Source organism: Oncorhynchus clarkii, chromosome 29 (genome assembly GCF_045791955.1).
Source record: "Oncorhynchus clarkii lewisi isolate Uvic-CL-2024 chromosome 29, UVic_Ocla_1.0, whole genome shotgun sequence".
NCBI classification, from domain to species: domain Eukaryota; kingdom Metazoa; phylum Chordata; class Actinopteri; order Salmoniformes; family Salmonidae; genus Oncorhynchus; species Oncorhynchus clarkii.
The window spans coordinates 35,432,025-35,459,068 of record NC_092175.1 but is presented as its reverse complement, the minus strand read 5'-3'; the positions used below and the strand labels follow the sequence as shown (position 1 = coordinate 35,459,068).

The following is a 27,044-nucleotide window of genomic DNA, read 5'->3' as shown; positions in this document are numbered from 1 at the left end:
TCCATGTCCCAGATCCCTCTCACGTCCGGGTTCAAATAACACAATTTCATAATTGAAGGGGCCTTCTCTTAGGATACAGGGACAAATCCATGTTGTTTGTCCACCTGGAATGACAATGTCAGGCCTGCCTGCTGTAAGCAATCATTCCTCCGTGTACTCTGAGTGCTGAAGCAGATTGAGTAGAGTCTTTGCCTTGCCCTGTCCTAGCTTAAGTGCATTTCTTAGCATCTTAACACATGACAATTTTTTCCAATAAGCTGTGCTACACTACCATACTGCTCAGGAAGGAGACGCGTTCTGTCTCCTAGAGATGAATGTACTTTGGCGGAAAAAGTGCAAATCAATCCCAGAACAACAGCAAAGGACCTTGTGAAGATGCTGGAGGAAACGGGTACAAAGTATCTATATCCACAGTAAAATGAGTCCTATATCGACATAACCTGAAAGGCCACTCAGCAAGGAAGAAGCCACTGCTCCAAAACCGCCATAAAAAAGCCAGACTACGGTTTGCAACTGCACGTGGGGACAAATATCGTACTTTTTGGAGAAATGTCTTCTGGTCTGATGAAGCAAAAATACAACTGTTTGGCCGTAATGACCATCGTTATGTTTGGAGGAAAAGGGAGAGGATTGCAAGCCGAAGAACACCATCCCAACCATGCAGCACGGGGGTGGCAGCATCATGTTGTGGGGGTGCTTTGCTGCAGGAGGGACTGGTGTGCTTCACAAGATAGATGGCATCATGAGGGCGGATAATTATGCCCTGACCTCAATCCCATAGAACATTTGTGGGCAGAACTGAAAAGGCGTGTGCAAGCAAGGAGGCCTACAAACCTGACTCAGTTACACCAGCTCTGTCAGGAGGAATGGGCCAAAATTCACCCAACTTATTGTGGGAAGCGTGTGGAAGGCTACCCAAAATGTTTGACCCAAGTTAAACAATGTAAAGGCAATGCTACCAAATACTAATTGAGTGAATGGCAACTTCTGACCCACTGGGAATGTGATGAGCTTCTCTCTACTATTATTCTGACATTTCACTTTTTTTAAATAAAATTGTGATCCTAACTGACCTAAGACAGAGAATTTGTACTAGGATTAAATGTCAGGAATTGTGTAAAACTAAGTTAAAATGTATTTGGCTAAGATGTATGTAAACTTACGACTTCAACTGTAGCTTCAGGGGGAAACTAGTTCCGCCATTGGGGTGCCAGGACAGAGAAGAGCTTGGACTGGGCTGACCGGGAGCTACCCACCTGAAAGGGTGGGAGGGCTAAGAGGCCAGAGGTGTCAGAATGAATAGCTCAGGTTGGGTTGTAGGGTTTAAGCAGGGCCAATAGGTAGGGAGAGGCAGTTCCTCTTGCTGCTCCGTAGGCAAGTACCATTGTCTTGTAGTGAATGTGACATGGGAGAACTTTGAACACCAGACGGGTTGTAGCGCTTTTGATAAGTTGCAGGGGTTTAATGGCACAAGCTGGGAGCCCAGCCAACAGAAAGTTGTACAATTCTTCCACAGCAACAGGAAAGTGTCATCATAATCAAATCAATTCAATAATGTATAATACTATGATTAAAGACCTATAGATAGCATTACTAAAACTGATATCTTAAAAGGAGCTCCCGAGTGAGGCAGCGGTCTAAGGCACTGCACCTCTGTGCTAGAGGCATTTCAAGGACAGCTTTTTTCAATCTTCATAACATTGCAAACATCTGAAACTTTCTGTCCCAAAATGATGCAGAAAAATGTATCCATGCTTTTGTCACTTCTAGATTAGACTACTGCAATGCTCTACTTTCTGGCTACCCGGAAAAAGCACAAAAAAACTTCAGTTAGTGCTAAACATGGCTGCTAGAATCTTGACTAGAACCAAAACATTTTATCATATTACTCCAGTGCTAGCCTCTCAACACTGGCTTCCTGTTAAGGCTAGGACTGATTTCAAGGTTTTACTGCTAACCTACAAAGCATTACAGGGGCTTGCTCCTACCTATCTTTACGATTTGGTCCTGCCGTACATACCTACACTTACGCTGCGGTCACAAGACACAGACCCCCATACTGTCCCTAGAATTTCTAAGCAAACAGCTGGAGGCAGGGTTTCTCCTATAGAGCTCCATTTTTATGAAATGGTCTGCCCATCCATGTGAGAGACGCAGACTCGGTCTCGACCTTTAAGTCTTTATTGAAGACTCATCTCTTCAGTAGGTTCTATGATTGAGTGTAGTCTGGCCCAGGAGTGTGAAGGTGAACGGGAAGGCACTGGAGCAACGAACCGCCCTTGCAGTCTCTGCTTGGCTGGTTCCCCTCTTTCCACTAGGATTCTCTGCCTCTAACCATATTACGGGGGCTGAGTCACTGGCTTACTGGTGCTCTTCCATGCCATTCTTAGGAGGGGTGCCCCACTTGAGTGGGTTGAGTAACTGACGTGATCTTCCTGTCCGGGTTGGCTAGAGTCAGTCTGTTATATCTGGAGTATTTCTCCTGTCTCATCCGGTGTCCTGTGTGAATTTAAATATGCTCCCTCTAATTCTCGCTCTCTCTCTTTTTCTCTGATTCTCTCTCTTTTTCTCTCTCATTCTCTCTTCTGTCGGAAGACCTGAGCCATAGGACCATGGCTCAGGACTACCTGGCCTGATGACTCCTTTTAGTCCCAAGTCCACCTGGTCATGCTGCTGATCCAGTTTCAACTATTCTGCCTGTAGCTATGAAACCCTGACCTGTTCACTAGACGAGCCACCTTGTTCCGGACCTGCTATTTTGGACTCTCTCTCTACCGCACCTGCTGTTGCTAAGTCTGAAGACCTGTTGCCCTCTACAACCACTGTGATTATTATTATCTGACCCTGCTGGTCATCTAGGAACGTTTGAACATCTTGGCCATGTTCTGTTATAATCTCCACCTGGCACAGCCAGAAGAGGACTGTCCACCCCTCATAGCCTGGTTCCTGTCTAAGTTTCTTCCTAGGTTCTGGCCTTTCTAGGGAGTTTTTCCTAGCCACCGTGCTTCTACATCTTCACTGCATGCTGGTTGGGGGTTTAGGCTGGGTTTCTGTACAGCACTTTGTGACATGGGCTGATGTAAAAAGGGTTTCATAAATACATTTGATTGATTGCCTAGTTAAATAAAGGTCAAATGAAATTAAAAATACAGAAAAATATAACAAAAAAATGTGGAATACCTTATCATTATAATGTTTTTATTTACAGACCCACATTCACAGTATATTATATAACAATTGCAAATGATGACTTTGACCCTTCAGAAAATAATTTTCAAAAACAGACACACTAACTTTGAGCACATTACAAACTCGCATGCTTCAAAGGAAAGAAAGCATATATCCAGAATAATAAAATGTCTAGAATAAAAAGAAAGCTTCACATATCCAGAATAATATAAAGAAAGCGTCTCATATCCAGAATAATATAAAGAAAGCATCTCACATCCAGAATAATATAAAGAAAGCATCTCACATCCAGAATAATATAAAGAAAGCATCTCACATCCAGAATAATATAAAGAAAGCGTCTCACATCCAGAATAATATAAAGAAAGCGTCTCACATCCAGAATAATATAAAGAAAGCGTCTCATATCCAGAATAATATAAAGTAAGCATCTCACATCCAGAATAATATAAAGTAAGCGTCTCATATCCAGAATAACATAAATACTACAATAACTCCTATACAGTACCATAAGGTCCTCAATGTGCTCCGTTCAATGGTGCCAGGAAAGAAACAGCAACATCAGAGCAGCAGTGTGATGGAAGTTTTAAACCAGTAGGCTGTAGGCCTGGCCATTTACACTAAAATACTAAACTACTGTATAAAACAAGTATTCAATCTGTAGAATCAGTTCTAGAAAGCATACACAGAGGATTTGGCTGTTGTGGTTCATCTTTTATCCTTTTCAGCAGATTTTTCACAAATTGCTTTACAGTACAAAGTTTGATATAAATCTGTGTTGAACTGCCAATAGTAAACACGTTTTGTTTCAATCAAATTTATATCTGGCAGTTTTTCAACGCACAATCAAATATTCTGTGAGGCATTTATTATTAACACACAGGGAAACATACTGCAGTTAAGAGGCAATGTCATGTTCTTTTTTGTCCCGTTTTGACATTCTTCGAACAGTAAAAAGATACAAGTATTTATACATCTCTGAGAGTACATCTGAAATATCACATTTGACAGATTTGAGAACTAGAAACACAAGCAGAGAGATCCAAAGCTCATGTATATACTTGCATGCAATAAACAGTGATATTAACACTGGAGAGTGATGAAATAGAGGGAATGGGACATCAATAAACAGTGATATTAACACTGGAGAGTGACGAAATAGATAAAACAAAGTCTCTAAAATGAATTGTCATTTTTAAATCCACAACAAATCTTTATCAGAAGAACACACTATTTAGTATAAAAACACCAATCTAACTTATTGCAGAAAATCCTGGGGCAGTGTTAGTGGTCTTTTTAAATTGCTTCTTACTCTGAAGTAGGCAGAATACTGTAGTTTACACTGTCCGCTGCAAGTAAGTTCAACTGCTCTAACAAGCGAGAGGGGGTTTGTATTGACAACAATAAAAAGTGAGGAAGATATATGGTATATACCCTCAGTCCTCATTGGAAGAACCTAAAGAAGTGCTATGATGCTCTCCTACGTACAGTATTATGTTCTATTATGTACATATTTATCTTACTATTACTATTACTCGTTATTTCTGACTGTACTTTTAATGTTATTATTAAATATCAATATACTGCATTGTTGAGGGAGCATTGTTGAGGGAGCATTGTTGAGGGAGCATTGTTGAGGGAGCATTGTTGAGGGAGCATTGTTGAGGGAGCATTGTTGAGGGAGCATTGTTGATGGAGCATTGTTGAGTAAAAACATTTAAGTGTAAGGAAAACTGTAGGTGCCGATTACTGCGAGCGCTTTAGAGCCGAGGGAAGATGTTTAGGGGGGTGGGGGGTGTGGCTGAGGATAATTTTTATTGAGGGGAGGGGGATTTCTCTGCTCTGCAAACAGGAGTAATAAAGGCCTAGTTCACAAATTTTGTGGGGATTATAAAAAATCTGCACACTCAGTATCCCTACTTCCCTCGGCTATATTTTACAGATTGAATCCTACTCATAGATCCATTTGTACTAATTGTGACTCTGCAAAGTACTGTAGTATGACAAGAACCAAGAAGGTCAGAGAAGAACGAGCGGAGAGACAGCATAACAAGGCTAAAATGTTCCTGACACACACAGCATATACAATACATACATGAGAGAGTGACATAGTGTGAGCCTAATGTGATTTGCTTGTGACGGATATGAGAGGAGACATAAACTGATTTCAAGTAAAGAGATGAGATGTGGCGTGCGTGCGGGCGGGCGGGCTCGTGGTTCCTCAGGCCGGTCGGTGGGAGTCCCTCTGTGTCCCCATGAAGCCGGCTGGTAACCCACCGGTGTCACTCAGACAGACGTCTCACTCAAACCCTCCTGCTCTAGAGCTCAGCTGGGGTCAGAGGGGAAGACGAGAGATTGCCTGACCTCATTCAACAACAAATAGTAGGGAATAAGAGAAAACTGACCCTTATTACAGAAGCCTATGACTGTACAGCTACAGAATCTCTGGCATTGAGTACAAGCAGGCCCATATTAAATAGCTACATCTCCCACTAGATAGCAGGCCTATATTAAATAGCTACATCTCCCGCCAGATAGCAGGCCTATATTAAATAGCTGCATCTCCCACCAGATAGCAGGCCTATATTAAATAGCTACAACTCCCACCAGATAGCAGGCCTATATTAAATAGCTACAACTCCCACCAGATAGCAGGCCTATATTAAATAGCTACAACTCCCGCCAGATAGCAGGCCTATATTAAATAGCTACATCTCCCAACAGATGTTTGAGTTCGAGTTTATTTTATTTTTACAGGGACAGTGCACATTAATCAACGTTTCAGTAAAAGTGCCGGTTTTAGCCAGACGGATAATTTTAAACCGGAGTCCCTGGGCAGGTTATAATGTCAGGCCTTTATTAAATAGCTACATCTCCCACTAGATGTCAGGCCTATATTAAATAGCTACAACTTCCACCAGATGGCAGGCCAATATTAAATAGATACATCTCCCACCAGCTGAGTGTTTCCAGTATAGAGAGTAGAGGAGAGGTGAGGAGACACTCACCACACTGGCTTACTTGGTGATGGCGGAGGGTGATCCAGAGCGGTGGAAGTGGACTATCTGCCACTTGCCGTCACGGCGGTGCCAGATGCGTGTCTCCTCAGACTGGGCGGTGCGGGGCATGCCGTTGGTGTCGATGTACTGGGTGATGCGGATATAGGCGATGCAGGCAGCTTCCTCCCCGATAAGGTGGATGTGGGGGTTCAGGATGGTGGTGTGGACAGGCTTACTGTTCTTAGACCACACTGGGGGAGGAGTAACATGCACACAAGACAACAGTCAGTCAATGAATAAGTCATTCTATGACTGAAGGAGTTATCACACTGGTTTATGACTAGGTATGCCATAGTCTCTCTCACTGATGATGATGCTGTTCCTTTACCAATGCTTTACAGAATTCATATTTGAGAGGGTTAATTCATTTCACTCTCGTTATGTTTCTCTCCATTTCTCTCTTCTTTAATTTCTCTCTTCCTTTCTTTCTCTCTTCCTTGCTCTGTCATTTTCCCAATCAGTCCAATCAGGCCCATTGGAGCTGTTTCCTCTCGCTGGGAGAACAGTGGCTGATAAGAGAGGATTAGAGTGGAGCAGGTTCATCCATTACTCATCACAATGAGCCAAAAGCATTCAGTCTGCAGCCACTGTAGGAGCTAATGAACACTGCATTCACTTACAGATAATGGCCCCAAGGTTCTGTTCTCCACAACTTCCTGTAATCCTAACCACATCTCATGAAATAGAAATTACATTTTGTTACCTATTATGGAAATCATAAGCTAGAGCTTATGAGCACATATAAAGGACTATTAAAGCATATTCCAAAAAAGATATTATAAACTGGGTGGTTCAAGCCCTGAATGCTGATTGGCTGACAGCTGTGGTATATCAGACCGTATACCACAGGTATGACAAAACATTTATTTTTACTGTCTTACTTACATTGGAAACCAGTTTATAATAGCAATATGGCATCTCTGGGGGGTTTGTGGTATGTGGCCAATATACCACGGCTAAGGGTTGTATCCAGGAAGAACAGCCCTTAGCCGTGGTATGTTGTCCATATACCACAACCCATCATGCCTTATTGCTTAATTATACTATAGTGTGTATAATATGTATACTCCCCCTTCACTGGGAGTGTAAATGAGTTGTTAGTGCTGTATAGCAAGAGTTTTGCAGCCCTCCTGTCTGTGTACAGCTCTGGGATTTGATGATATATCCCAAACAATTCAACACAGGTTTCCTGTAGCTTGAAACTGTCTGTGTATAATGTAAAATTTGAATTTTGAAATTTATATAGTAGGAGTGAGGGAGGGAGGAAGGCAAGGAGAGAGCAATGCAACTTACAGTTCTCAAAGTAGAAGCGATGGAAGTCCAGGCCTTCCACCAGATTACCAAGAGCTTCTGGCTCAAATGCTGTCACACTGGGGTCACACATCTTACTATAGGGGGGAGAGAGAGAGAGAGAAGCAGACAGATATGAGTCAGGGATGGAGACAGTGAGACAACAGGAGAGAAAAAGAGTATGGGTTGAAGAGGCTGACCCTCCATGCAGTATTACTGCTCTTTGCAATGCTTCAGTGAAGCGACGAGGCTGACCCTCCATGCAGTATTACTGCTCTTTGCAATGCTTCAGTGAAGCGACGAGGCTGACCCTCCATGCAGTATTACTGCTCTTTGGAATGTTTCAGTGAAACAACGAGGCTGACCCTCCATGCAGTATTACTGCTCTTTGGAATGTTTCAGTGAAGCGACGAGGCTGACCCTCCATGCAGTATTACTGCTCTTTGGAATGTTTCAGTGAAGCGACGAGGCTGACCCTCCATGCAGTATTACTGCTCTTTGCAATGCTTCAGTGAAGCGACGAGGCTGACCCTCCATGCAGTATTACTGCTCTTTGGAATGTTTCAGTGAAACAACGAGGCTGACCCTCCATGCAGTATTACTGCTCTTTGGAATGTTTCAGTGAAGCGACGAGGCTGACCCTCCATGCAGTATTACTGCTCTTTGGAATGTTTCAGTGAAGCGACGAGGCTGACCCTCCATGCAGTATTACTGCTCTTTGGAATGCTTCAGTGAAGCGACGAGGCTGACCCTCCATGCAGTATTACTGCTCTTTGGAATGCTTCAGTGAAGCGACGAGGCTGACCCTCCATGCAGTGTTACTGCTCTTTGGAATGTTTCAGTGAAGCGACGAGGCTGACCCTCCATGCAGTATTACTGCTCTTTGGAATGCTTCAGTGAAGCGGCGAGGCTGACCCTCCATGCAGTGTTACTGCTCTTTGGAATGTTTCAGTGAAGCGACGAGGCTGACCCTCCATGCAGTATTACTGCTCTTTGGAATGATTCAGTGAAGCGACGAGGCTGACCCTCCATGCAGTATTACTGCTCACATAGTATTTTGGCACATGTGACTCCATACTGTGGAAAAATGGCAGTGTTTCGTGTGTCCATGGCAGATCGCTGAATGGTTGTAAAAGGGTGGAGCGTGCAGGGAGCAGATTCTTTCCAGGCCTTTGTAATTGGCAGACAGCGTTATCATGACTGTGGAACTATAACAACCACAGCAAAAACGATCCCTCCTGCCCTGGATGGGAATTTTACTCCCTTGGATTTGAACAGATGCTCCAAGATGTGACAGACAAGTGACGGACAGGCTGGGGTGTTGTTACTCCCCTCAGGATGCTAAGTCTGGAGGCAAACTGCTGCTGAATAGGACTATATCTGTCATGGTGTAGTGGGCTTGTGGGAGGGTCACACTACTCAAACACTTCAGATAGGCTATTGGGATATAGACATTTACTGTTTACTCAGAGCTGCATCAGCTAGAGTTGAATGAAATATGGCCTTGTTATTCATATGGTTCACACAGAGGGATCTATTTTAACAAACGTAACTTATGGTAAATCTAAGCGCTGGAGGTAGTGCTATAGGTTCAGGGGTGTGTCCGAAATATTTTAGCTATTTTCACAGCCGTTATTATGAGTGCAATAGCTGGCGGTGCCGTGAAAGTGCTGGGTTTTGATGAATAAACAAGTTGTACGTGTGACGAGGGCTTGGCCACTCACTGGCCATTCAAGGCATTCCATGGATGTGCTTGTCTCCAGCTCTGTAGGTTATTGACGATCTTTGCGTTGTCATCAACTCCAATTCGGCTGGGGGCACGGAATGTTCTAGTCCTAGTCCATTGTGGATTGATTCTACAGATTATTTAATAGCATAGGCTACAGTAACGAGTAAAAGTAACACACACAAAAATATCCAGTGTTGCTCAATATGTTTGGAGTGTTGATTGTCAACATTGTTGTAATTGGCATCAATGAGTATAGGCCCTTTACATGTCAAATAAAAAATACTAGGCTCCCATAAATGTGTGAGGTAGGTTCTCAATAAGATAGATATTTTCTCAGCCTTAATATGGCCTTATAGGACTGAACATTTTGAATAGCTAACACTTGTTTTTTTTAAACACCCATCTAGTTGCTTCAACTAATTATTATTAAGTAACTGGTTCCACAGCCTTTTTGTTTGTTTACTCAACTTTTGTTACCTGAACTTAAGATTTTTAGTTGAGCCAAACTTAACTCCAACATGAGAAAACATAGGCAAAAATACTGTATATTAAAAATGATGCGTTTGCTCAATTTGTCTCATATGTTATGTGGAACTAGTTACACACACAGAGTGCTTTTAACATTGTGTTTTCAATGTACATATTTGACACATTTTGACTATATAGTGCATGATCTTTTATATAGTCATTATTATTCAACATGTCTTCAACTGTGAGTGAACAGTAAGTGAACAGTGAGGGAACAGTGAGTGAACAGTGAGTGAACAGTGAGTGAACAGTGAGTGAATGGGTGCAGTATGTGTACTGTTTACTTACGTGTAGCTCTCAAAGTCTCCATTGCTGATGGCTTCTATGAGCTGCTCTGTTACCTTGATGATCTCCTGTTTCCTCACTGTGAAACATAGACACACCGCTCTGACACACCGTTCTGACACACAACACCGACACACCGTTCTGACACACCGTTCTGACACACAGCTCTGACACACCGTTCTGACACACTGCACTGCCACACCGTTCTGACACACAGCTCTGACACATCGTTCTGACACACAGCACTGCCACATCGTTCTGACACACAGCACTGCCACATCGTTCTGACACACAGCACTGCCACATCGTTCTGACACACAGCACTGCCACACCGTTCTGACACACTGCACTGCCACACCGTTCTGACACACTGCACTGCCACACCGTTCTGACACACAGCTCTGCCACACCGTTCTGACACACAACACCGACACACCATTCTGAAACCCAGCTCTGACACACCGTTTTGACACACAGCTCTGCCACACCGTTCTGACACACCGTTATGGCACACAGCTCTGACACCATTCTGACACACAGCTCTGACACACCGTTCTGACACCATTCTGACACACCGTTCTGGCACGCAGCTCTATACTGAGAACTGCTGACAACAAGCACCATGATGAATAGGACTGTAGGACTGTAGGACTAGGACTGTAGGACTGTAGGACTGTAGGACTGTAGGACTGTAGGACTGTAGGACTAGGACTGTAGGACTGTAGGACTGTAGGACTGTAGGACTGTAGGACTGCAGGACTAGGACTGTAGGACTGTAGGACTGTAGGACTGTAGGACTGTAGGACTGTAGGACTGCAGGACTAGGACTGTAGGACTGTAGGACTGTAGGACTGTAGGACTGTAGGACTAGGACTGTAGGACTGTAGGACTGTAGGACTGTAGGACTGTAGGACTGCAGGACTAGGACTGTAGGACTGTAGGACTGTAGGACTGTAGGACTGTAGGACTGTAGGACTGTAGGACTGCAGGACTAGGACTGTAGGACTGTAGGACTGTAGGACTGTAGGACTGTAGGACTGCAGGACTAGGACTGTAGGACTGTAGGACTGTAGGACTGTAGGACTGTAGGACTAGGACTGTAGGACTAGGACTGTAGGACTGTAGGACTGTAGGACTGTAGGACTGCAGGACTAGGACTGTAGGACTGTAGGACTGTAGGACTGTAGGACTGCAGGACTAGGACTGTAGGACTGTAGGACTAGGACTGTAGGACTGTAGGACTGTAGGACTGTAGGACTGTAGGACTGTAGGACTAGGACTGTAGGACTGTAGGACTGTAGGACTGTAGGACTGTAGGACTGTAGGACTAGGACTGTAGGACTGTAGGACTGTAGGACTGTAGGACTAGGACTGTAGGACTGTAGGACTGTAGGACTGTAGGACTAGGACTGTAGGACTGTAGGACTGTAGGACTAGGACTGTAGGACTGTAGGACTAGGACTGTAGGACTGTAGGACTGTAGGACTAGAACTGTAGGACTGTAGGACTGTAGGACTGTAGGACTGTAGGACTGCAGGACTAGGACTGTAGGACTGTAGGACTGTAGGACTGGGACTGTAGGACTGTAGGACTGTAGGACTGTAGGACTGTAGGACTGTAGGACTAAGACTGTAGGAATGTAGGACTGTAGGACTGTAGGACTAGGACTGTAGGACTGTAGGACTTGGACTGTAGGACCGTAGGACTGTAGGACTGTAGGACTGTAGAACTGTAGGACTAGGACTGTAGGACTGTAGGACTGCAGGACTAGGACTGTAGGACTGTAGGACTAGGACTGTAGGACTGTAGGACTGTAGGACTGTAGGACTGTAGGACTAGGACTGTAGGACTGTAGGACTGTAGGACTGTAGGACTGTAGGACTTGGACTGTAGGACTGTAGGACTGTAGGACTGTAGGACTAGGACTGTAGGACTAGGACTGTAGGACTGTAGGACTGTAGGACTGTAGGACTGTAGGACTAGGACTGTAGGACTGTAGGACTGTAGGACTGCAGGACTAGGACTGTAGGACTGTAGGACTAGGACTGTAGGACTGTAGGACTGTAGGACTGTAGGACTGTAGGACTGTAGGACTGCAGGACTAGGACTGTAGGACTGTAGGACTAGGACTGTAGGACTGTAGGACTGTAGGACTGTAGGACTAGGACTGTAGGACTGTAGGACTGTAGGACTGTAGGACTGTAGGACTTGGACTGTAGGACTGTAGGACTGTAGGACTGTAGGACTAGGACTGTAGGACTGTAGGACTGTAGGACTGTAGGACTGTAGGACTGTAGGACTGTGACTGTAGGACTGTAGGACTAGGACTGTAGGACTGTAGGACTGTAGGACTGTAGGACTGTAGGACTGTAGGACTGGGACTGTAGGACTGTAGGACTGTAGGACTATAGGACTGTAGGACTGCAGGACTAGGACTGTAGGACTGTAGGACTGTAGGACTGTAGGACTGTAGGACTGTAGAACTGCAGGACTAGGACTGTAGGACTGTAGGACTGTAGGACTGTAGGACTGTAGGACTGGGACTGTAGGACTGTAGGACTAGGACTGTAGGACTGTAGGACTGTAGGACTGTAGGACTGTAGGACTAGGACTGTAGGACTGTAGGACTGTAGGACTGTAGGACTGCAGGACTGTAGGACTGTAGGACTTTAGGACTAGGACTGTAGGACTGTAGGACTGTAGGACTGCAGGACTAGGACTGTAGGACCGTAGGACTAGGACTGTAGGACTGTAGGACTGTAGGACTGTAGGACTAGGACTGTAGGACTGTAGGACTGTAGGACTGTAGGACTGTAGGACTGTAGGACTTGGACTGTAGGACTGTAGGACTGTAGGACTGTAGGACTGCAGGACTAGGACTGTAGGACTGTAGGACTGTAGGACTGTAGGACTAGGACTGTAGGACTGTAGGACTGTAGGATTGGACTGAAGGACTGTAGGACTGTAGGACTGTAGGACTGGGACTGTAGGACTGTAGGACTGTAGGACTGTAGGACTGCAGGACTAGGACTGTAGGACTGTAGGACTGTAGGACTGTAGGACTGTAGGACTGTAGGACTAGGACTGTAGGACTGTAGGACTGTAGGACTGTAGGACTGTAGGACTGCAGGACTAGGACTGTAGGACTGTAGGACTGTAGGACTGCAGGACTGTAGGACTGGGACTGTAGGACTGTAGGACTAGGACTGTAGGACTGTAGGACTGTAGGACTAGGACTGTAGGACTGTAGGACTGTAGGACTGTAGGACTAGGACTGTAGGACTGTAGGACTGGGACTGTAGGACTGTAGGACTGTAGGACTGTAGGACTGGGACTGTAGGACTGTAGGACTGCAGTATTCCTGGCACTGGAAGAAATAAATGAGTTGTTCCTGCTGTATAGCAACAGTTTATATTTAGCTTTGTAGACCTTTTGTACAGACCTGGGATGTGTGCATGTGTGTGTGTTGTCTGTTTGTGTGTGTGTGTGTCTGCCTGCTGCCTCTCAGTGCTTTGTTGAGTGTGAGGGGGCTGTTCTCTGCCCACGCTGAGAGATGCACTGTGCCAGCAGAGAGAGCTTCACTCCCACCAGCTCTGGGTTGCAGCTCAGAGTTGGGAAAGCAAGGTCGTGCCTTGCATATGGTGAAGAGGGGACGCTCACAGAGGGTTACATCCTCAGAGTTTGTCCTCCTAACTCCCTCTTTCTCTTCAGTAAGTACAGAACTGAGAGAATTCGAACTACCTAGAAATCAGTAGAATGCAGATGATATTTGACATACAGTAGCTATTAGAGACTATGCCAGTGATTGACTGTCAAAGCTAACAAATTATCTAGTACACATGTTTATATCCCTGGTCATGCACTTTAGGAAGTATTTCATCTTTCATATCTCTCTCTCTCTCTCTCTCTCTCTCTCTCTCTCTCTCTCTCTCTCTCTCTCTCTCTCTCTCTCTCTCTCTCTCTCTCTCTCTCTCTCTCTCTCTCTCTCTCTCTCTCTCTCTCTCTCTCTCTCTCTCTCTCTCTCTCTCTCTCTCTCTCTCTCTCTCTCTCTCTCTCTCTCTCTCTCTCTCTCTCTCTAACCTTCCTTCAACCCCCCTCCCAACACCTTCAACCACTGCAGAGATCATTGTTGTATCTGTCGTCTCGCCCACTCTCCACCTACACAGTTTCTCTGCATCGCCCACTCTCCACCTACACAGTGTCTCTGCATCGCCCACTCTCCACCTACACAGTTTCTCTGCATCGCCCACTCTCCACCTACACAGTGTCTCTGCATCGCCCACTCTCCACCTACACAGTTTCTCTGCATCGCCCACTCTCCACCTACACAGTTTTTCTGCATCGCCCACTCTCCACCTACACAGTGTCTCTGCATCGCCCACTCTCCACCTACACAGTTTTTCTGCATCGCCCACTCTCCATCTATACAGTGTCTCTGCATCGCCCACTCTCCACCTACACAGTGTCTCTGCATCGCCCACTCTCCACCTACACAGTGTCTCTGCATCGCCCACTCTCCACCTACACAGTTTCTCTGCATCGCCCACTCTCTACCTACACAGTTTCTCTGAATCGCCCACTCTCCACCTACACAGTGTCTCTGCATCGCCCGCTCTCCACCTACACAGTTTCTCTGCATCGCCCACTCTCCACCTACACAGTTTCTCTGAATCGCCCACTCTCCACCTACACAGTGTCTCTGCATCGCCCACTCTCCACCTACACAGTGTCTCTGCATCGCCCACTCTCCACCTACACAGTTTCTCTGCATCGCTCTAATTGCAGCTCTGCCAGATGCATCTCCCTCCTGTCTGGAGAAATCACAATGACATTTTCTCGAATCACTCTTGTAGGAGGAGATAAAGTGTTTCCTAAAGATTCCTAAAGATCAATGAGCTGCTGTAGTCAAAGAGGAGCATTACACCTCACAGCAGGCCCGTCTCTTAGTAAGAGGTGTAAGGTTTACTGACAAGAGAAAAGACAGGCTTTCAATCTATTTATTCCCATTCCATAGAACACGGATGCTCAGACTGGCATAAGCAACAGCAATGCAACTCCACCACCAGCCGTTATAGAACTGACTTACTCGTATTCATTCATGAGAGTACTGCCTCAGTCAAGCTATTAAATAGAATTCCATACAGTTGCTATTTGCATTGCTTCATTAACTGAAATGTTTTCACAGTAGCCAATCGTCATGGTAGACCCTTCTCGAAAAACACAAGGCAGAGATTGTCAATCTGTTCTCCCCCTCTGTTCGGTTGTCAGTCATGTAAATGGACTGTAACTGAAGTAAGAGTGAACCTATCCACAGCAGTGTTGTGCTGGTTTTAGGGTTATTTTTAGCATTATCGAGTATCACTTCCTGAGCCAGAGAAAGCCACTTCTCAACAGCTTAATATGTGAGTGTGTGCAACATATGTGACCCCTGTAGGATATCTGTTTAGTTTAGCAGAGCTCTATTCCCCCTGCCAGCTGTCGCCCTGTCCTATTAACATGTCCAGACTGCTAGTGGTGAGGCGATGAGAAGTGAGAGGAGGGGAGAACCTTACCTCTGGTGTCTTCGTCCTCAATAGTGGTGTTGGTGCTTTCAGAGGATTCCTAGAAACGACACACAGACGGGTTTAGAGATTCACACTCAATCATAGAAAGTGGTATTCTCTCCACACCAGGAAGTGGAAGAGCCAGGTCAACACAACACACACCTCCAACAGACAGACAGCTGCCTTCCTGTCTGCACCTTTAAGAGAGAGAGAACGGGCTGTTTGGATATTACTGAGGTCTAGCTGGTTAGGAGTAGGGTGAGATATGGGAGGGAGGGAAACACCTAGAGAAGGAGAGATGTATTACCCTCACAATGAACCCCCAAGAGCATATCAAAAAGCATCGGGATTAGGCAACATTGGAGATGGGATGGTCACACACAAAAACAAAAAGAAAGTCCAGCTCCATTTTGAATGACAGCTTTATTCGCTTGTTCATTGGTTCGTTTGGATTTTTTAAAGCTATTATCACTTTCCCTGTTAGGTGGAAAGCCGAGAGGCGTGGCCGAGAGGCGTGGCCGAGAGGCGTGGTCAAGAGAGTGGGGAATATCACACTCACCATCAGCTGGACGCTGGAACTGGACTTCCTTTTCTGGAAGAGAAATGAGAAGAGGTTAGACAGGAACACACCGGATGAGATGGAGACGCCAGGGAGCGACAGAGGGAGAAGAGGGACACCTCCATGCTGCAGAGGGAGGAGAGGGACACCTCCATGCTGCGGAGGGAGGAGAGGGACACCTCCATGCTACGGAGGGAGGAGAGGGACACCTCCATGCTGCGGAGGGAGGAGAGGGACACCTCCATGCTACGGAGGGAGGAGAGGGACACCTCCATGCTGCGGAGGGAGGAGAGGGACACCTCCATGCTACGGAGGGAGGAGAGGGACACCTCCATGCTGCGGAGGGAGGAGAGGGACACCTCCATGCTGCGGAGGGAGGAGAGGGACACCTCCATGCTGCGGAGGGAGGAGAGGGACACCTCCATGCTACGGAGGGAGGAGAGGGACACCTCCATGCTGTGGAGGGAGGAGAGGGACACCTCCATGCTGCGGAGGGAGGAGAGGGACACCTCCATGCTGCGGAGGGAGTAGAAAGACACCTCCATGCTGCAGAGGGAGGAGAGGGACACCTCCATGCTGCGGAGGGAGGAGAGGGACACCTCCATGCTGCGGAGGGAGGAGAGGGACACCTCCATGCTGTGGAGGGAGGAGAGGGACACCTCCATGCTGTGGGGGGAGTAGAAAGACACCTCCATGCTGCAGAGGGAGGAGAGGGACACCTCCATGCTGCAGAGGGAGGACATGTATGTGGGTTTGAGGCTCAGGATGTGTGTGTGTGTGTGTGTGTTTGGGGTTCGTGTTGCCAACGCTGCCTTTGTCATCTCCCCAGGACACCTCTGTGAGCAGTCTGGTCGGCGAACAGTGTGGCGGTTGTGGCGGTTGTGGCGGTTGTGGCGGTGTGGCGGTGTGGCGGTTGTGGCGGTGTGGCGGTTGTGGCAGTTGTGGCGGTTGTGGCGGTGTGGCGGTTGTGGCGGTTGTGACGGTGTGGTGGTTGTGGCTGTGTAGCGGTTGTGGCGGTTGTGGCGGTTGTGGCGGTTGTGGCGGTGTGGCGGTTGTGGCGGTTGTGGCGGTGTGGCTGTTGTGGCGGTTGTGACGGTTGTGGTGGTGTGGCCCTAGTGGCAGTTGTGGCGGTTGTGGTAGTGTGAAGGTTCTGGCGGTTGTGGCGGTGTGACGGTTCTGGCGGTTGTGGCGGTGTGACGGTTGTGGGGGTTGTGGCGGTGTGGCCCTTGTTGTGGTGGTGTGACGGTTGTGGCGGTGTGGCAGTTGTGGTGGTGTGACGGTTGTGGTGGTGTGATGCTTGTGGTGGTTGTGGCGGTGTGGCGGCTGTGGCGGTATGACGGTTGTGGCGGTATGACAGTTGTGGTGGTATGACAGTTGTGGAGGTCTGGCCCTTGTAGCGGTTGTGGCGGTGTGGCCCTTGTGGCAGTGGTTGTGGTGGTGTGGCGATTGTGGTGGTGTGGCGGTTGTGGCGATGTGGCGGTGTGGCGGTGTGTAGTGTAGGAAACCTCTGGGCCTGGTAGGGCTGTGGTCAGGGAGGAATGTCTTTGATAAGGCAGAGCTGGTAGGGCTGTGGTCAGGGAGGAATGTCTTTGATAAGGCAGAGCTGGCAGGGCTGTGGTCAGGGAGGAATGTCTTTGATAAGGCAGAGCTGGCTGGGCTGTGGTCAGGGAGGAATGTCTTTGATAAGGCAGAGCTGGCAGGGCTGTGGTCAGGGAGGAATGTCTTTGATGAGGCAGAGCTGGTAGGGCTGTGGTCAGGGAGGAATGTCTTTGATAAGGCAGAGCTGGCAGGGCTGTGGTCAGGGAGGAATGTCTTTGATAAGGCAGAGCTGGCAGGGCTGTGGTCAGGGAGGAATGTCTTTGATGAGGCAGAGCTGGTAGGGCTGTGGTCAGGGAGGAATGTCTTTGATAAGGCAGAGCTGGCTGGGCTGTGGTCAGGGAGGAATGTCTTTGATAAGGCAGAGCTGGCTGGGCTGTGGTCAGGGAGGAATGTATTTGATAAGGCAGAGCTGGCTGGGCTGTGGTCAGGGAGGAATGTCTTTGATAAGGCAGAGCTGGCTGGGCTGTGGTCAGGGAGGAATGTCTTTGATTAGGCAGAGCTGGCTGGGCTGTGGTCAGGGAGGAATGTCTTTGATAAGGCAGAGCTGGCTGGGCTGTGGTCAGGGAGGAATGTCTTTGATAAGGCAGAGCTGGTAGGGCTGTGGTCAGGGAGGAATGTCTTTGATAAGGCAGAGCTGGTAGGGCTGTGGTCAGGGAGGAATGTCTTTGATAAGGCAGAGCTGGTAGGGCTGTGGTCAGGGAGGAATGTCTTTGATGAGGCAGAGCTGGCAGGGCTGTGGTCAGGGAGGAATGTCTTTGATAAGGCAGAGCTGGCAGGGCTTTGTTCAGGGAGGAATGTCTTTGATAAGGCAGAGCTGGCAGGGCTGTGGTCAGGGAGGAATGTCTTTGATAAGGCAGAGCTGGCAGGGCTGTGGTCAGGGAGGAATGTCTTTGATAAGGCAGAGCTGGCTGGGCTGTGGTCAGGGAGGAATGTCTTTGATGAGGCAGAGCTGGCAGGGCTGTGGTCAGGGAGGAATGTATTTGATATGGCAGAGCTGGCAGGGCTGTGGTCAGGGAGGAATGTCTTTGATGAGGCAGAGCTAGCAGGGCTGTATGGTCAGCAGCATGCCCCACTAATCACTGTATCAGACACCCTGGACTGGACCGGCTGCTCCTTAAGGCCCCAGCGGCAACTGGGGGAGTACCACCAGTGGAGCCTATCCCTGATATATGTATATAGTAACTCACACAGACTAACTTACAGAAACACACTTATAATAGTGGAACACTCACAAACAACACAAATAAACAGACAGACTCTCCTACTGGCTTTGATACAGATTAACTGTCAAAGCACTAATCCCATTAGATACATATCTCATAGTACTGTCCTGGGACTGGACTGGACTGGAGGACACGCTTTGGGTGGGGCCAGCCGGTGTGTTCAGAGAGAATGTAGTAGACATTGAAACTCCCACAATCCCATTGACTACTTGGATCTGTGATGTTACCTTTTCAAAGAGCATGTTTGATTTATTCAGTTTTGCAGAGAAGGTGAAAATAGCTTTCAACTTTCACAAAATGTTGAATAACGGCCACATTTTTAAATCATGTTTTATGGACAGCGGGTGTAATATACCCCAAAAGTCCTCCTCCAGGCCAGGCTTACTCCACGGTGAGAAGAGAACCCTGTGGAGCTGGAGCCCTACCTTCACACCATCAGTCTTCTTGTTGGCCTTGTTACCTCCTGCGCGGGACACAAAGAGAAACAGGATGATGAAAAAGGGCACTAACGCCCAAAAGACGAGGGCGAAGGGCATGGCCAACAGTCTCAGTCAAATGAAAAGAGGAGGGTAAAGGCCAACAGTCTCAGTCAAATGAAAAGAGGAGGGCAAAGGCCAACAGTCTCAGTCAAATGAAAAGAGGAGGGCAAAGGCCAACAGTCTCAGTCAAATGGAAAGAGGAGGGCAAAGGCCAACAGTCTCAGTCAAATGAAAAGAGGAGGGCAAAGGCCAACAGTCTCAGTCAAATGGAAAGAGGAGGGCGAAGGGCATGGCCAACAGTCTGAGTCAAATGAAAAGAGGAGGGTAAAGGCCAACAGTCTCAGTCAAATGAAAAGAGGAGGGTAAAGGCCAACAGTCTCAGTCAAATGGAAAGAGGAGGGCAAAGGCCAACAGTCTCAGTCAAATGGAAAGAGGAGGGCGAAGGGCATGGCCAACAGTCTGAGTCAAATGAAAAGAGGAGGGTAAAGGCCAACAGTCTCAATCAAATGAAAAGAGGAGGGCAAAGGCCAACAGTCTCAGTCAAATGAAAAGAGGAGGGCAAAGGCCAACAGTCTCAGTCAAATGAAAAGAGGAGGGCAAAGGCCAACAGTCTCAGTCAAATGAAAAGAGGAGGGTGAAAGGCCAACAGTCTCAGTAAAATGAAAAGAGGAGGGCAAAGGCCAACAGTCTCAGTCAAATGAAAAGTGGAGGGCAAAGGCCAACAGTCTCAGTCAAATGAAAAGAGGCCAACAGTCTCAGTCAAATGAAAAGAGGAGGGCAAAGGCCAACAATCTCTGTCAAATGAAAAGAGGAGGGCAAAGGCCAACAGTCTCTGTCAAATGAAAAGAGGAGGGCAAAGGGCATGGCCAACAGTCTCAGTCAAATGAAAAGAGGAGGGCAAAGGCCAACAGTCTCAGTCAAATGAAAAGAGGATGGCAAAGGCCAACAGTCTCAGTCAAATGAAAAGAGGCCAACAGTCTGTCAAATGAAAAGAGGAGGGCAAAGGCCAACAGTCTCAGTCAAATGAAAAGAGGAGGGCAAAGGCCAACAGTCTCAGTCAAATGAAAAGAGGAGGGCAAAGGCCAACAGTCTCAGTCAAATGAAAAGAGGCCAACAGTCTGTCAAATGAAAAGAGGAGGGCAAAGGCCAACAGTCTCAGTCAAATGAAAAGAGGATGGCAAAGGCCAACAGTCTCAGTCAAATGAAAAGAGGCCAACAGTCTGTCAAATGAAAAGAGGAGGGCAAAGGCCAACAGTCTCAGTCAAATGAAAAGAGGTAGAAGAACATTTTAGAAAACCTGATCCATAAGTCTCCTGGGAAACAAAATATCATATTCTATTCAAATCAAGCACTCATCCTGTTCTCCACTGATCGAAAACTCAATGAGACGGTCATATTGCTGAAGAGTCACTAGGAGTATCCAAACCCAGCGGCTTGTTGAAGATTCTCTCAGGTCATTCAACTGGTCAAAAAATAGTTTTTAGGGAAATTAAGCACCATAAAATAAGAAAAATTCAAATTCCCAATGGTTCGGTGGGTGAGAGAGGTCCAGACTACTCTGCTACAGAGGCTGGCCGGTGGGTGAGAGAGGTCCAGACTGCTCTGCTACAGAGGCTGGCCGGTGGGTGAGAGAGGTCCAGACTGGGCTCTGCTACAGAGGCTGGCCGGTGGGTGAGAGAGGTCCAGACTGGGCTCTGCTACAGAGGCTTGCCGGTGGGTGAGAGAGGTCCAGACTGGGCTCTGCTACAGAGGCTGGCCGGTGGGTGAGAGAGGTCCAGACTGGGCTCTGCTACGGAGGCTGGCCGGTGGGTGAGAGAGGTCCAGACTGGGCTCTGCTACAGAGGCTGGCCGGTGGGTGAAAGAGGTCCAGACTGGGCTCTGCTACGGAGGCTTGCCGGTGGGTGAGAGAGGTTCAGACTGCTCTGCTACGGAGGCTTGCCGGTGGGTGAGAGAGGTCCAGACTGCTCTGCTACGGAGGCTGGCCAGTGGGTGAGAGACGTCCAGACTGGGCTCTGCTACAGAGGCTGGCCGGTGGGTGAGAGAGGTCCAGACTGCTCTGCTACAGAGGCTGGCCGGTGGGTGAGAGAGGTTCAGACTGCTCTGCTACGGAGGCTGGCCGGTGGGTGAGAGAGGTCCAGACTGCTCTGCTACGGAGGCTGGCCGGTGGGTGAGAGAGGTTCAGACTGCTCTGCTACGGAGGCTGGCCGGTGGGTGAGGGAGGTCCAGACTGGGCTCTGCTACAGAGGCTGGCCGGTGGGTGAGAGAGGTCCAGACTGGGCTCTGCTACAGAGGCTTTCCGGTGGGTGAGAGGGATCCCAGATAGAGGAGCACTTGAGTTATGGAGAAAGAATGGGCACATTCCAAACCTGATCAATCACTCTATAAAGTTTGGCTATGACCCGTACAGTTCACCACGTCCGGTTGTTCCCCTAGAGTTTGTTACCCATCCTTCTACCTATCATCTTCACGTCTTCTCTTCCTCCTGGTCTCTGAGCTGGAATCGTGTTCTGTCCTCTCTCTGAGAGTTGAACCACCCACTTTATTTTCTTCAACATGACGACTAATTTTCACCCTTGTGGGGACAGGGGGCCGTGTGGAGCATGGCCTCTTGTCAGCTGGGGTGTAAACCTGATTCCTAGCCCCCCTGGCCCCCCAGACCCCTGGCTCCGTGACCCCACTCTCTCCTGCTGCTGGGACTGTGGCTATATGCCGATGGGGGTCCCCCTGGTCTGCAATGGACTGGCTCTGGGAACCCCAAGCCCTGGCTTGGGATCATCTTTCTCTACTCTATTCATTTTAAAAGCGAATATGGCCCTGAACCAGCGGGTACACAGCACTTCTGACCCACCCAAGCATAATAGGAGTCAATCGGATTAGGAAAACAACCATTAAAAGCTGAAAGGGCAGATTTGGCTCCAGCCATACTATCTGAACAGTGAGGACTTTATTGCTGTATATCTGCGGACTGTGGTTTTCCATGGCTATCTGAAGGGTAAAGAAAGACCAAGAGTGGAGAGCGGAAAATGAAGGATGAATGGTGGTGCTTAGAGGTGCTGAGATGGTTTTATGATCCTCCAGGGTTAGTCTTATGGGGCTTGGCTTTCGGACAAGATTCCCTGGCAGGTGGGGATATGGGGTGGGGGGGTCTATTCCTGATTGATATGAGAATGCCTACCTGTTTAAAGATGAACCCTTACTGCTATTATTTTACTTGTCCATTTCTGGTCCACACATTTTATATGAGTGATTATGTGGAGTTCTGAGAGGAGAACAATTATTTTACGCTGGTTGGAGTTTGGTAGGGATGTGTAAACTGTGGGCTTTGAAGGGGATCCCTCCATCTCTGAGTCTGTGAGAGTGCCTACATTGATTCTGTGCTTGTGTGACCTTATGGTGTAATGGGAGCCTGCCAAAGACACACAAGGCTACACGCCAGAGGGAACTCCATCCTCTTTATTTTCTAACAACGTTCCACTGTGACTCCTTCATCTCAGCTGGCCCTTCCTTGCAGCCAAGGGTAGTATAAGAATGTAGAGGATTTTGACAAAACATTTCAGATAACAGCAACATAGTGATGGTCCATACCCACATAATACTGTATGTTCCACCTGCAGTAGTGGATTCCACTGCCCATCTGAGTGAAGTCATGGAGGGACTGAGGACCCAATAGCAGATGGCTCAGCCACAGTAAGTGGGCTGTAATGATAATAACACATGCACATTTGTCAAGCAGCAAATGTACATTGTGATAACTAGTGTTTGTAAGCAGATGGCCAGGCTATTCCATCGTCCCTATCACCGTTCAGCTATTGATTTACAGTCGAAGCACAACTTGTCCATCTTGTGTCAGTTTTGAACAGACATCCCAGACATCATTCTAACTTGTGACAGTGAATTAGTGTGTTGTAACGATCGAAGTGTCGGACAAGGGAGTGTCCATTGGCATGGGGAAGTGTCTTGATGCATGACCAGTGAGTCTACAAGCTGTCATCATCTCCTCCCTGCTCCATGGGCTTGGAGCCCCCCAGTCTAGGGCCAGCAGCCTCCCTGCTCCATGGGCTTGGAGCCCCCCAGTCTAAAGCCAGCCTCCCTGCTCCATGGGCTTGGAGCCCCCCAGTCTAGAGCCAGCCTCCCTGCTCCATGGGCTTGGAGCCCCCCATTCTAGGGCCAGCAGCCTCCCTGCTCCATGGGCTTGGAGCCCCCCATTCTAGGGCCAGCAGCCTCCCTGCTCCATGGGCTTGGAGCCTCCCATTCTAGGGCCAGCCTCCTCCCTGCTCTCCATGGGCTTGGAGCCCACCAGTCTAGGGCCAGCCTCCTCCCTGATCCATGGGCTTGGAGCCGCCCATTCTAGGGCCAGCCTCCTCCCTGATCCATGGGCTTGGAGCCCCCCAGTCTAGGGCCAGCAGCGTCCCTGATCCATGGGCTTGGAGCCCCCCAGTCTAAAGCCAGCCTCCCTAATCCATGGGCTTGGAGCCCACAGTCTAGGGCCAGCCTCCTCCCTGATCCATGGGCTTGGAGCCCACCAGTCTAGGGCCAGCCTCCTCCCTGATCCATGGGCTTGGAGTCCCCCATTCTAGGGCCAGCCTCCTCCCTGATCCATGGGCTTGGAGCCCCCCAGTCTAGGGCCAGCAGCCTCCCTGATCCATGGGCTTGGAGCCCCCCAGTCTAAAGCCAGCCTCCCTGATCCATGGGCTTGGAGCCCCCAGTCTAGGGCCAGCCTCCTCCCTGATCCATGGGCTTGGAGCCCCCCATTCTAGGGCCAGCCTCCTCCCTGATCCATGGGCTTGGAGCCCTCAGTCTAGAGCCAGCCTCCTCCCTGATCCATGGGCTTGGAGCCCCCCAGTCTAGGGCCAGCCTCCTCACTGATCCATGGGCTTGGAGCCCTCCAGTCTAGGGCCAGCCTCCCTGATCCATGGGCTTGGAGCCCCCAGTATAGGGCCAGCCTCCTCCCTGATCCATGGGCTTGGAGCCCCCCAGTCTAGGGCCAGCCTCCTCACTGATCCATGGGCTTGGAGCCCTCCATTCTAGGGACAGCTTCCTCCCTGATCCATGGGCTTGGAGCCCCCAGTCTAGGGCCAGCCTCCTGAGCCCATGTCACTCCTCTAGAATAGTGACCTCCCTAGGGACACTGTTAAGCAGTTCTCTAGTCGTTGGTATGGAGCATGCATGGAGCTTGCAACGTCAGGATAGTGGGTTCCATTCCTGGGATCACCCGTATGTAGAAATGTTATGCATCCATGACTGTAAGTCTCTTTGGATAGAAAGTCTGACAAATGTCATATATAATTAGTATTAATAAACCCACTCTCGCTCCAGAGGGGAGAGGAGAACCGTTCTGACAAGGCACCTCTACAGGACTTACCTGAGAAGTTCCGAGTCGCCAACATGGTGGTGAGAATGGCACCCTGATAAGAAGAGATGGATCGTTACATAAGAAATAAAAAAACAAAAGGATTCATTAAAAAGTACATTTTATATTATGCCACAGTGTTCTTGGCAACCAAGCTTGGCTGGAATATATTATCAACAGCTTGATTAGCTTGCTTACATGAAATATCAACAGTTTGGATTGCTGCTTACTGTCAAGGGAATAACCTAGAGTACTGTCACAGTTGCTATGTCTTACCAGCACCAAATAAAAATGTTTGCATTGGCAAATAATTGGCAAAACTCAATTTAAAAAGTATTTGGTATTACTGCATGAACAATGTCACACTGCCGTTGAGTGTGTAGATCAGACCTGTGCAGAACATAGTTGAATTTTGTAGTTTATTTGAAAAGTTAGTCTAATATTGTCTAGAGTTTCAACTAAAAGGCCACTATTTTATTTGATATTCAAATACAGGTCTCAGACATTTTCTAAAGGTATTTGAATATATGCAAGTGATTTGAAAACAAAAAAATATGTATTTGATGGCTGCCAAATGTTTGATGAAGAACCAGAAACTACAACAGTGAGTCAGTCTAAATATATGATCATAAGCACATGGTTTGGAGGGGTCTTGGATATTCCTTTTAATATAGCCTAATGCTTAGAATTAAATACACAATGGGCATGGAATCCCCTTAACATTAAAGTGTACCACTTGTGCGGCTTCAAAATGAAAAACAGATATATTTTCAGAATGACTGAGACATACAGTAACACTTCAAGTACTTATACATGTCTGGTAAATTTGTGACAACAGCAACATTGTTGTTACATTGGACGTGGAAATTGCTTTACAATTGCATAATGATGGAGTTATTGCATAAGTGGAATAAGGAACAGTCACTATTCCTCTTGTGTACAGTTGTTGCAAACTCTCAGCTCATTGCTATGCGATTTAATGCAATTCCCAAAGTATTATGTTAACAACGTGCTAATAAAAAGTCGCTCCAAAAGTAATTTTGTTTTATTACACAGGCGCAAGAACGGCTTAATGTGAAGTGTTACTGAGGAGGCTAACAGTAACAAAATATGTCTATTAAGTGTCGAAAGGAAAATAAATATCCCAAAACTGCCTTCTTGAATCAACTACAGCTAAAAGATTACATAGCGTGTGGTTGCGAACACTTACCCTCAAATGGACAAAGAGGTTGAAAGTTGTTTTTGCTAAACATCCAACTTGAACTTTGCAAATGGCTTTGAATTACTCTGCAGTATTTTCAGGTATCATAAAATGAATTGCAGCTTTCAACCTTTTCAGTGGCATGTTGAAAGAGTCACACAGTAGTTGAGCATCACAATGTATTTATACTTATCTGTACAACATGCAATTGGTTAATTGGTTTGACTTGATTATGTACACCTGGGGCAATGGACATATGTGGCAGGGTCTACAGACAATCATAATTACAAAAAGAAAACCAGCCCCGTCGAAGACATCAACACCTTGTTTCCAGACAAATTAAACAACTTCTTTGCTCGCTTTGAGGACAATACAGTGGCACCGACGAGGCCCACTACCAAAGCCTGTGAGCTCTCCTACTCCCTTGCCGACGTGAGTAAAACATTTAAACGTGTTAACCCTCGCAAGGCTGCCAGCAAAGACTGCATCCCTAGCCGCGTCCTCATAGCATGAGCAGACCAACTGGCTGCTGTATTTACGGACATATTCAATCAATCCCTATCCCAGTCTGTTGTCCCCACATGCTTCAAGATGGCCACCATTGTTCCTGTTCCCATGAAAGCCAAGGTAACTGAACTAAATTACTAGTTGCACTCATTTCTGTTATCATGAAGTACTTTGAGAGACTAGTCAAGGATCATATCACCTCCACCCTACCTGTCACCCTAGACCCACATTTGCTTACCGCCCCAATATGTCCACAGACAACGCAATCGCCATCACACTGCACACTGCACACTGCCCTATCCCATCTGGACAAGACGAATACCTATGTAAGAATGCTGTTCATTAACTACAGTGCAGTATTCAACACCATAGTACCCTCCAAACTCATCATTAAAAGCTTGAGTCCACAATATCTCCACCCCGCTGATCCTCAACACTGGGGCCCCACAAGGGCGCATTCTCAGCCCCCTCCAGTACTCCCTGTTCACCCATGACTGTGTGGC

At 47.7% G+C, this 27,044-nt stretch overlaps 1 protein-coding gene across 2 annotated transcripts; it reads right to left on the bottom strand.

Moving 5' to 3' along the window:
* Window positions 1-4,719: 4,719 nt before the first annotated feature.
* Window positions 4,720-19,540, bottom strand: LOC139387910 (calcium/calmodulin-dependent protein kinase II alpha). 2 transcript variants are annotated; one of them, XM_071134272.1, is made up of 6 exons: window positions 19,430-19,540; window positions 15,633-15,681; window positions 10,084-10,159; window positions 7,542-7,636; window positions 6,198-6,439; window positions 4,720-5,518 (listed from the first exon to the last, which is right to left on the bottom strand). In XM_071134272.1, exons 1-5 carry the CDS (start codon window positions 19,538-19,540, stop codon window positions 6,207-6,209), a joined length of 564 nt encoding a protein of 187 aa, XP_070990373.1. In that variant the 3' UTR covers window positions 4,720-5,518; window positions 6,198-6,206. The 2 variants fall into 2 exon arrangements, with proteins under 2 accessions (XP_070990373.1, XP_070990372.1); XM_071134271.1 differs by having other exon boundaries at window positions 4,720-5,553; window positions 6,211-6,439.
* Window positions 19,541-27,044: the final 7,504 nt, after the last annotated feature.